The 11,166-nt window shown below is 62.8% G+C and overlaps 1 protein-coding gene across 1 annotated transcript; it reads left to right on the top strand.

Moving 5' to 3' along the window:
• The first annotated feature begins 536 nt into the window (after positions 1-536).
• Positions 537-10,271, top strand: Osgin1 (oxidative stress induced growth inhibitor 1). Its single transcript, XM_047530109.1, has 6 exons — positions 537-577; positions 4,198-4,302; positions 5,053-5,189; positions 6,374-6,565; positions 6,714-6,805; positions 8,621-10,271. The coding sequence occupies exons 2-6, from the start codon at positions 4,236-4,238 to the stop codon at positions 9,543-9,545; spliced, it is 1,413 nt and encodes a 470-aa protein (XP_047386065.1). The 5' UTR covers positions 537-577; positions 4,198-4,235; the 3' UTR covers positions 9,546-10,271.
• The last annotated feature ends 895 nt before the right edge of the window (positions 10,272-11,166 follow it).

Below are 11,166 nucleotides of genomic sequence, written 5' to 3'. Positions count from 1 at the left end.
TTAAGGCAGCTTGCCCAGAGCCCCTCGGCAGGAAGTGCTGGCTCTGGGGTCCCAGCAGGACAGGCTGGCCCAGGGGGCGCTGAGGCATGCAGCAGGTCCAGGTGGAGTAGGGAGCGAGGGTGTATTCACTTAAAGGGGCCATTGCTCTAAGCGAACTCAGCAGAGCTGTCTCCTGCTCCCTGGAAAAGCCAGGTTGGTTCTTCCAGGGGTCACTGGTTCTTCCTTCAGGGGCTGAGCCCCAGGGAGGGGTCCTGGCTGGTGGGGATGGCCTGGGGGAGGGCCACCCACTGCCCCCTGGCGGATGGCCCAGCAGGGGCCCTTTAAGGCCAGCCAGGGGCAAGTTCATTCACCCAGGGGCCCCTGCTGACTCACGCTTATGAAAGTGATTTTCCTGGCCCCGCCCACTGCCCGCACCGCCTCCTCCCACCGTGAAATACCCTCGCTTCCCCTTGCCGCGCACAGCCTCTTGGATACCCAGGGGGTAATGGGCGTCCTGCTTCCCGGTGGGCACCGTGACTCCAGGTCCAAGTGCCTGCCCAGGCCAGGCTCCCCAGGCTCCCTCTACCCCCACCGTCAGGTGAGTGGCCTGGGCGAGGCTTCGGGTGGGCGATCCTGGTGCAGGGAGCCCGGCTGGCCAGGATCTAGGGAGCCAGGCCAAGTCCCAGGTGGTCCCGAGCAGAGGCCCAGCGTGATTCTGGGCACCGCAGGGTCCTCCCAGGCTCCTCCCGGCCATGCCTGTGGCCAGGTACCTGGCCCCCAAAGCCCAACAGCTGCCAGCTGCCTGGGGCCCAAACCACCCCAGCCCAGTCATACTGCTTCTGGCAGGAAAGAGAGGCATGGCCAGTGGGCTGGCTGCGGAGTCCCAGGCTAGGGGCTTCCCTGGGGTCCCCATCTCTGCTGGTCAGGTGGGGTAGACCATGGGAGACCTGGGGACTTGGCTTCTCTCAGAGGCGATGCTGGGCAAGAGGGGCGGGGCCCCGGGAGGCCTGCGGCTGGCTGGTGGGGCAACGGCTCGGTGACTAAGGGCAGGTACCCCCGAGGCTGGTCACTTCCTCATCCTCGCCCCCAGGGCCTCCTGTCACCTTCTGATGTCACTGTTATCTGCCGCTTTGCTCAAGAGGGGACTTGTTGTCAGCTGGACAGGCACCAGGGCAAAGCAAGACATGTACGTGTAGGCAAACCCGTGTGGGCATTCCCGGCCACCCAGGCCAGACGCCTCCTCCCGCCTCAGCTCCTTCCCTCTGAGCTGTGGGGCTGAGAAAAGCCAGTGCGCAGCGTATTGTCAAAGTAAAATGGGCAGAGGGCCATCAAGCAGCGGCACAGGACCGGGAGTCCCTGCACTCTGCCGCCTTCCTGGCCCGGGAGGTGCCCCTGCTACAAACGGAAACATTGGTGAAGACATAACTATCTATCCCACTTCTTTTATACAATTTGCTTTTGTGAAATTTAAATGATCAACTTTAAGTGTTCATTTTTCCATCAATATCTGTCATTTCAATCGAGGGACAAAGATAATGTTTAAAATAAATTATTCCAACTCCACAAAACTAAAGAGCATAAAAGGAATTGAACAGTTGGAAAATTGAAGGTTCTTTTGTGAGTCCGCAGCGTGCATCCTTGCGAGGGTACGGCAGAGCTTCATGCTGCTCAGCACTTCGGGATGCCCTGTATCACTCTGCACAGGAAGTGACCTCTGGGTCCAGCCCCTGGGTGGTGACCTCATATGTGTGGCATCCAGAAGCTTCTGTTCAAGCGCCTGCCAAGTTCTGGGAGGGAACTCTGGACAAGGAGTGGGAAACCCTGGCAGTAACTCGGTGCCTCCGCCCCCTGTGAAGGGTGGCGAGGGGAATCGGTTCCATTTCCTCCTTGGTGAACCGGGACCCCTGCCAGCGCCTGCCTTATGGAGAGAGAATGCTGAAGAGGCGGGAGGTGGTCTGGGGCCACAGGTTGGCACACACGTTTGGGGGCTCTGAAGCCTTGGAGGGGTAGCTCACCTCCTTAGCCTCCGTCTCCTCTACTGAGAAGTGGATTGAAGGGAGAAGGCGTAGGGAGTGTTCTTGCAGGACCTGACGCTGCCCCGTTGCTGGTGCTCTGGGGACAGTGCAGGCAGAAGTGCGGAACCCCAGGGCCATTGGCAGGTGCCCTGAGCAAGGGGGAGCACGGTCTCTGGGAACTGCAGCCCGGGTCTCCAAGGCTCTGGACACACCTGTGCTGGTGGCCAGTGAGGAAGGTCCCTCCCAGCAGAAATCTGGGGCCAGCGACGGCCTGGCACTGCCTCTCCCTGCAACCAGCACTGGGCGGAGCAGCAGGGCCAGCGGGGACAGAGGGCACTTTTCAGACCAGGGGGTGGTCTCTGGCAAGAGCCAGCCCACCGCAGGGGACACAGAGAGGCTCTGGAACGGCAGCCTGGCTCAAAACCAGCCAAGCCCGTGAGAGAGGCGGCAAACTCCTAGCAAACTGTCCAGGGCTGTGAGAAGCTCCCTGGGCCTCAGTTTCTCCATCTGTAACGTGGGAGTGGCTGTAAGAGGGCTGTGACCACACTTTAAGACTCAGTCAGGGGCTGGGCCTGCGGCTCAGCGGGGAGCGCCGGCCTGGCACACCTGAGGTCCTGGGTTCCACCCCGAGGCGCGCAAAACAGATTCACTTTGTGAACACGAACGGGCTGGAGCCTGCCTGGCGCCCACCAACTCCACTGAGCTACAGAAATAACTGCTCCTCGGCGTTTGCGACAATTCTCGTTATCGTGGTGCCGTCCCCAAAGCTTCCCCCAGGAGACAGCAGGGCCCGCCCCACGTGGAAAAGGCCACGTGAGCCTGGACATCAGCAGGAAGCCACCCTTCTCCCTAGGAGAGACAAGAGGTCTCAGACACTGGGGACACAGGACCTGCCTGGACGGGACAGGGAGTCTCTCTGGACCCAAACCCAGCTGGGGCCAGGCCATTCTCAGGGACTGAGAGCCCCAGACCCTTGGCCAGATGCTGGACTCGTCCTCTTGCCCCAAGGCCCACTGCTCAGGCACTGAGTGCCATCACTTAGTGGCAAGCTTTCTGCAAACTGTGGAGAATGGTAGGGTCCCATGCGGTCACAGGGCCTGTGGGCCGCCCACTCTCCCTAACCAGAGAAGTCACCCAAACACCAGGTTTCTGCCTCCCCTGGAAAGGCCCTGGGTGACCCAGAACCTGCGCCCACCCCCACTCTGCACTTGAGAGCAGGCAAGCCCTCCATCAGCCCGGGGGCATCCTCCAGGGAGCCCCAGGGTCACGGTGCCACAGGCAGAGCCAACATGCCAGATAGCCCTGGCTTAAAAGCCGAGTCCACTGAGCAGCTTCTGCCACCTCATTGAGCCCCATTTCGCATCTGTGCAATGGGCTGATACCTTTGTTATTAGTCTGCATGAGTGAGATGTGGAAAAAGGAAGAAAGCGTAGAACACCAGCCCCTAGGAAGTGCTGAAAGCCCACTGTCCCCTACTCAGCATGCCTCGCGGGCCCCTGGAAGGCAGGGCTCTGGGCGGGCTGGGGAGGCTGAGGCTGCAGCCACTGCCAGCTGGTTTGGGGGACTTGGAGCAGATGGGCCTGAAGTCCCTGCGGTCCTGTGAGTGACTGGCCAGAGGACCAGCAGGCGGCACTGCTGCTCCAAGACCCGCCTTCTCCAGCCACCCTACTCCCGGCTTCCCGAGTTCCCAGGGCCCTGCTTCTCCCCAATCCCCACAGCAGGCAGTTGGCTCTGGTCCTGTCCAGTGCACGCTTACCCGGGGCAGGCCCTCCAGCGCCTTATCCTGCCATGTTTCTCAACAACCCCGAGGTAGGGACTCGCATTCCCGTTTTACAGATGAGGAGACTGAGGCTCAGCAAGGTCTCAGGATAGGCCCACTGTCACCAGCTAGGATGCAACTCACCAGGGCCGGGATGACTCCAAAGTCACCAGGCTACGTGAGAGGCTGCAGCCCCCGCCGCAGGGCTGGGCAGGGCTTGCCCCTGAGTGGGGCAGAGAAGGCCTCAGGAAAGAGACATGAGACTCCCGTGGCTGAGCGGAGAGTAGGTGGGCCTCAGAGACGGGGCTGCGGGATGGCCAGCCAGGAGAGGAGGGTCTGGCCTGCAGCCTGTGGGCGCAGAGGGTGCCTGAGCTGGCGGAGGGAGGAGGAGCCACCTTGTAGCTGAGAAGGGACCGCCTGACCCCGCTTCCTCTCTGCCTCCAGGCCAGCTGCCAGCCTCCAGTGCCCCACCAGCCCCAGCCATGAGCTCTTCCAGGAGGGGCCACTTCAGCGCCAGCAGCTCCGAGCCGCTCCCGGTCATCATCATCGGTGAGTGGCCCCTCAGGCCAGCGGGCCCGCCCAGCACTCCCAGCGCCTGACCTCCTGACGAGGGTCATCTCCAAGCCCCCCAGCGTGCTGTGCTGTGCGCCACATAAGCCCTCGCTCCCCAGGAGGCGGGAGCGGAAGGCCGGCTGAGGCTGTCGGGCGGGCCTAAACCTGTGCAGGTCCCTGTGACCACCTTGTGTCTGACACTGTCCCAGGTGCCCCCACAGGATCACAGAGCCCTGGGATAGGTTCCCGTCCTCCCAAACTGAGCGACAGGTCTCCCGGGTGCAAGATCAGGTTGCAGCAGCGACGTCCACACCTCACGGCTTCCTTACCGTATTCCACAAATGGTGGATAAGGAGAGGCGGGAAAGACAGGAACAGAAAGCCCGGGCCCACGGAGGCGTGGGTCCCTCTGGCTCGGCAGCCAGCTCTGCGCCCTGGCTGCGCATGTTGCGCCTACTCCTGCATCTGAGGGGCCAGGCTGTGCTCCAGCTCTTACGACCTCAGAAGCTCGGGCTCGTCCCAGGTTCTCTGACTGGGTTTGAATCACTGCTCATCTACTTGTCAGCCGTGTGACCGTGGGCAAGTTACTTAACCTCTCTGTGCCCCAAGTAGAAAAGGGAAAAGGAGAGCATTTCCCTCACTAAAGTTAATGCGTGGTGGGGACAGTAGTAAAAGCTCCTGATATAATAGGTAGGCGGTCAGCTCCCACTGCTAGGCTGCCCTCTCTGACCCTGCCCTGTCCCCACAGGCAATGGCCCCTCAGGCATCTGCTTGTCCTATCTGCTCTCGGGCCACACCCCCTACGTGAGACCAGATGCAGTTCACCCGCACCCCCTGCTGCAGAGGAAGCTGGCCGAGGCGCCGGGGGTCTCCATCCTGGACCAGGTGGGCTGGGGGACATAGTCTCAGGCGGTCACCCAGCGCGCCCAAGGAAAAACCAGAGTATGTGTTTCCTGGAAACAAGACCAGCTGCAGAACAGGGAGCCCAGGAAACCAGCCTCGGAAATCATGAAAGAGAAATCGGGCCACCTTTCCAACCCACAAGTGCCACATGAGCTGTCCCGCCACGCGAGGCAGTGGCTCTGGACCAGGGGACGTTTGGCTCCCCTGGGGATGCCTGGCAGCTCTGCGACGCTCCTGGCTGTCACCGTGCTCCTGTGGGCTGAGACGAGGACACTGAAACGTTCCAAGGCGCAGTCCAGCCCCAGACTAGGACCAGCCAGGGTGGGCAGCGCTGGGCTGAGCCCGCCCCATCCGCACATCCCCGCCCAGCCCTGAGGGCTGCGCCTCCTCCCTCCTCCCCTCTCCCCTGCGCCTGCCGCCTTCAGGGAGGCCATCCTCCTCACACCCCTCCAGTCACCTCCACCCTCCTAGGGCTGTCCCATCCCCCAGCTGGGTGGCAGATGAGAGTGTGACCCACCAGGGCTGGATCAGGGTTTCTCAAAGTGCCTTCTCCAGGATACTAGCTCAGTAGAACTACCCGCACAGCGGGGCATGCCCGTAATTCCAGCTGCTTGGGAGGCTGAAGCAGGAGCATCCCAAGTTCAAGGCCAGCTTCCACAACTTGGCAATACCTTTTCTCAAAATAAAAACATAAAACGGGCTGGGGTTGCAGCTCAGTGGTAGAGCACCCCTGGGTTCTGTCCCCAACACTGTTAAATCAGTGGATCACCAATGCCTTGGTCTCATATGTAGAGATAATGGTCCCATTCCTGGAAATCTGAGACACTGAGTTTGGTAAAAAACTAAGCAGGTAAAGGTCCGTTGTGGGACTTTCTGGAGCCTCGTGAGAGGTAGCATCTCCTGACCTCCCCCGTCTTGGGGTAGGAACCCAGGGTCGGGCAACTGCTCGAGCCTCCTCTAAGCTTCCCGCTCAGCCTGTGCTCTGGGGCCTTTGGAATCCTGGAGAGACCCCACAGTGAGAGTCCCAACAGCCCTCCTGCAGACATCTGCAAGTCTCCCAGCCTCAGGGAAATGTCCGGTCCAGTCCCCACCTTGCTCCTGGCCTGAGGCTCTGGGAAAAGGACCCTGCCTTTCCCCAGCAGTCCCTGACCTCCTCCCCTTTCCAGGACCTGGATTACCTGTCCGAAGGCCTCGAAGGCCGCTGCCAGAGTCCCGTGGCTCTGCTCTTTGATGCCCTCCTGCGCCCAGACACAGACTTCGGGGGCAACGTGGACTCGGTCCTCACCTGGAAGCACCAGAAGGAGAGAGCCATTCCCCACGTGGTCCTGGGCCGCAACCTCCCCGGTGGGGCGTGGCATGTGAGTAGCCAGGGGGCGCTGGTCCTGCAGTCTGGGCCCTTCCCTCCTGGTCCTCCTCGCTGCTCTTCCCCTTCCCTGCAACCCCCTTCCTTCCTATCCAGCGGGTGGGGCGAGTGAGGCCTGGGCCTAAAGACCCTTCTCCACGCAGTCCATCGAAGGCTCCATGGTGACCCTGAGCCAAGGCCAATGGATGGGGCTTCCCGACCTGCAGGTCAAGGACTGGATGCAGAGGAAGCGCAGGTAGGCAGCCCTGGAGAGCTCGGGGTGGGGCGGGAGGAGCCCCCGCAGCAAGGAGCCAGAGGTGGGCCGGACTCTTCTAGTCTGCTTCCTCCAGAACGCAGCTGAGGCCCAGGTAGGGAAGGGGCAGCTGGCACTACCCAGGAGCGGAGTGGGCAGGGCTCCCCAACCTCCCCCCGCAACCTGCCTCCCAACCTGCATCCCTCACACCCCAGCCTGGAGGGGGGGGGCCCGGCCCTGCCTGCACAGCCTCCCCTCCCCAGCCCAGCCTGGAACGCTCCAGGTCAGCTAACAGGCTGACTTAAATGGCTGCACTTAAAGCATCACCACAGAACATTAAAGCTGAGCAAAGGGACCCCCCCCATCCCACCCCTGCACCTCGTCCTGTCCCATCCCAGTCTCTCCCCCACCTGGTTTCCTGCTCCATCTTGACCCCCACAGCCCTCCAACCCCATCCCAGGATAGACACATCCCAGCCCTGAAGCTGCTTCAGGCCACAGGGTCAGGGTGGGGTCCGCCCTGCAGGCGGAGTGGCTCCCGCCCCAGCCTGTGCTGGGGCTGTCCCTGCAGGCAGGGTCTCTGACACAGGGACTCCACCCGGTGGAGGTTTAGTCGGGACATCAGGGCTTGTGCAGTAAGGTGTGAGCCCAGGGCTGGAGCTCGGATTTCACCTGCGAAGTGGCCCTGCAGTCCCACTGTCCACCTTAACGTTGACAAGAATTCCCCAGGGAGAGCGCAGTGTGGGGCGTCCCTCCGCAGGAGCCCCGTTGAACACTTGTGAGCGCAGTGTCAGAGTGAAACCCACATCAGCGCCCTGCCCTGGTGGCCCCACGGCCACTACCACCCAGCCTGCCACAGAGCTCCAACTCTGTCCACGGTGTCGTCATTACCAAGAGCCCACGTGGAGCACCTTGGGACCGACGGTCCTCTGCAACAGTTTTACAAAAGCAGAGACGAGGGAGACGACAGAACCACAGAAATCACCCGGGTTCGGGTCTCAAGGCTGCCAGGACAGGCTGGGCTCAGCCCCTGCCCAGTGGTGGCACTTAGAATCAGATTCTGGTCATCCTCAGCTACAGGCCCACAAGCTGGGCAGATGACGTCACCCACGTCAGGCTGCAAGGCCACCTGAGCCGGGGCAACGCTCGCCCCCCAGCTCTGCCCCTGGAAAGGGACAGACAGGGTCAGAGGAACAGTAAAGAGAGTAAAGCCCCTGCTCCCGTGGCTGGGGACAACGAGTGCTGCGGCTCTGAAGTGCCAGCTCGCCCAGGCGCCGTCTCAGGGCGGATGCAGCAGCCGCAGCACAGGCCCACCCCAGAGCCCCCGCCTCGGCCCCAGAGGCAACCGCTCCCGGCATCCGGCTGCCCAGGGCAGCTGGCCTGTTCCTGAACTTCAGGACCACAGTTCCATGGAACACTATTACCCAGGGGTCATAATGGAGGGCAGCCCTTCTGTCACCACCAGTGCGGCTGACTCAGGCTCCTGGTTTAGGTCAGTGCCTCGGTCCCCCCAGCAACCTCCTGAAGCAGTTCCGGTGGCCAAGGCCACCCTTGCTTCACGAGAGGAAACAGACCCAGGTGTTCCCGGCACAGCTCAGCAGCAGGACGGGGACCCAGGCAGCTGGCTCTGGAGGCCCCGCCCCGCCCCCTCCCTCTCCCAGGCACCAGGGCAGCTCCATTTCACAGAAGGGCACTGAGGCTTCCCGAGGTCAAACCGCCCAGCCAGCCCCAGGCTGTCCAGCTCCAGGGCCTGACTGCGTGCTGGTGGCCCCGCCCACCCTGGCCTGCAGCCCCTCTGACACCTGCCTCACCTCCACAGAGGCCTTCGCAACAGCCGAGCGACAGCCGGGGACATCGCCCACTACTACAGGGACTACGTGACCAAGAAGGGGCTGAGCCACAACTTTGTGTCTGGTGCTGTGGTCACAGCTGTGGAGTGGGGGGGCCCTGAGCCCAGCCCCCTCTTCCAGGTCAGCGGCTTCCTGACCACCAAGGACCAGGGTCAGCAGCCCTTCTCGCTGTGGGCCCGCAACGTGGTCCTGGCCACAGGCACGTTCGACAGCCCGGCCAGGCTAGGCATCCCCGGAGAGGCCCTGCCTTTCGTCCATCACGAGCTGTCGGCCCTGGAGGCGGCCACGCGGATGGGTGCCGTAAGCCCGGCCTCAGACCCGGTCCTCATCGTGGGCGCTGGGCTGTCCGCGGCCGACGCGGTCCTCTACGCCCGCCACTACAACATCCCGGTGATCCATGCCTTCCGCCGGCCAGTGGACGACCCCGGACTGGTGTTCAACCAGCTGCCCAAGATGCTGTACCCCGAGTACCACAAGGTGCAGCAGATGATGCGCGAGCAGTCGGTGCTCTCACCCGGCCCCTACCAGGGCTACCGCAGCCTCCCCGAGCACCAGCCCCTGCTCTTCAAGGAGGACGGCCAGGCTGTGTTCCGGGACCCGCAGGGCGGCCAGCAGGTCTTCGGAGTCTCCCTGGTGCTGGTCCTCATCGGCTCGCACCCTGACCTCTCCTTCCTCCCTGGGGCGGGCGCTGACCTGGCCGTGGATCCCGAGCAGCCCCTGAGCGCCAAGAGGAACCCCATCGATGTGGACCCCTTCACCTACCAGAGCACCCACCAGGAGGGCCTGTACGCAGTGGGGCCGCTGGCCGGTGACAACTTTGTGCGGTTTGTGCAGGGCGGAGCCCTGGCGGTGGCCAGCTCCCTGCTAAGGAAGGAGATAAGGAAACCACCCTAGCGTCCACCTGGTGACCTTGCACCCAGGCCCCGAGGAGGAGGGAGATCACCACAGCCCTGCCAGCAGCAGGGCCCACTGAAGATGTGCACGGAGGGTCTCTCCTGGCAGGAGACGGAGGAGCCGTGAGACCGCTCTCAGGGGTCAGGAGGAGTGGGGAAAACTCGCACACTGCCCCACACTCAGACCAAGGCCCAAGGCCAAGGCCCAAGTGTGGGCGGCGCAGGGGTGCTGGGAGCAGTGGCTGTGGGCCAGGCTGGGCCTGGGTCTGGGCCCTGGGGGAGGCTGCCAGTGTGAGCGGGGATCACCAGGGCCAGCTGAGCACCCAGCCAGGAAGAGTGCCCGTCCCACTCCTTCCAGAGTCAAGTCACAAATAAAACCAGTGTCTGCCTCCACTCCCACACCCAAGGACTCCATGCTTGGGGCGCGGGCCAGGACTGGGAGCTGGGGCCCCTAAAAGGGGCCTAAGGCTGGGGGTCAGCTGCGGCAGCTGAGCAGAGAGCTGTGCAGAAGTCCACAGACGGTGTGCACAGGAGGCGAGCCTGGGAGCAAAGGCCACGGCAGCCCCTGCTCACCCCTGCAACCTGGGCAGCCCTCCCTGTCTGTTCCAGTCAGTTCCTTTCAGCCACTCATGCTCATCTTGCTCCTGCCTACCTGCTACAGGGCCTTTGCACTGGCTGGTGTCCAGCCTGAGGCACTTTCCCTTACCTGTTTAACTCCTCCTCTAAATCTCTCTGAATAAGAATCACTTGCTCTACTGTGGTAGTGGCACAGGCCTGTAATTCCAGCATCTGGGGCGGCTGCTGGAGAATGATTGCAGGTTAACCATGCCAGCCTTAGTAACTTAGCAAGACCCGATCTCAAATAAAAAACTCAAAGGGCTGGGGAGGTTGTGCAGTGGTAGAGCCTGGGTTCAAGCCCAGTACCAGGAAGAAAAAAAAAAAAAACTTCCTTTAGGAAGCCCCTCTGACACAACCCGCTTCACTGCCATCAGGCCAAATCCTGCCTGCTCTCTCGGCCTAAGCAGATCAGTTCTAATTCTTCCATTACTTGTGGGATCCAAGTGTCTGGCTCCACACTTGGATGTGAGCTCCAGGAAGCCAAGCACGGGGTCTCCCTTGGCCATTACTGGAACCCAGCGCCCAGCACCCGGCCTGGCACGTAGTAGGTTCTCCTTAACTAATCCTTTGGATGGACGGACAGACCGACGCATGAAACGCTGAGGGGAGGAAGGTGTTTGGGGCCAAGGCTGGCTTAGGGCGCGGTGTGCAGAGGGCAGGTCTGGGGGCGCGCCAGCAGCGGAGTGTGGGCGGCGCAGGGGTGCTGGGAGCTGGGAAGCCCGGGCGCGTGGGCGCAGGCCCTGGAGCCGAGCCGGCAGAGGGCGCTCCGGACTCGCTGGACACCGCGCTCCGGCCCCTGCAGCGGCGCCACTGGGGGGACCTTAAGGGGGACAGCGGGGACACTTTTGGGGGGCAGACCCAGGGACTCCCGCCCGCAGCCGGGCCCCCACCAACCCCGCGCCGACAGGGCAGCCCCTCCGCGGCCGGGCCGGGGTCGGGTCGCCAGGCCGGCGCCCCAGCGGGCAGCCCCCTGCCGCTGCGCACGGGTGGGGGCGGCGGCCGCG

Source organism: Sciurus carolinensis, chromosome 16 (genome assembly GCF_902686445.1).
Source record: "Sciurus carolinensis chromosome 16, mSciCar1.2, whole genome shotgun sequence".
Lineage (NCBI taxonomy): Eukaryota > Metazoa > Chordata > Mammalia > Rodentia > Sciuridae > Sciurus > Sciurus carolinensis.
The sequence above is the reverse complement of the archived record's forward strand: the minus strand, read 5'-3'. Positions and strand labels throughout refer to the sequence as shown.

Coding starts and splice junctions, on each gene's coding strand:
- Osgin1 (XM_047530109.1), top strand. CDS start 4,236: ATGAGCTCTTCCAGGAGGGGCCACTTCAGCGCCAGCAGCTCCGAGCCG. Junction 6,566..6,713: donor TCCCCGGTGGGGCGTGGCAT/GTGAGTAGCCAG, acceptor TTCTCCACGCAG/TCCATCGAAGGCTCCATGGT. Junction 6,806..8,620: donor TGGATGCAGAGGAAGCGCAG/GTAGGCAGCCCT, acceptor TCACCTCCACAG/AGGCCTTCGCAACAGCCGAG.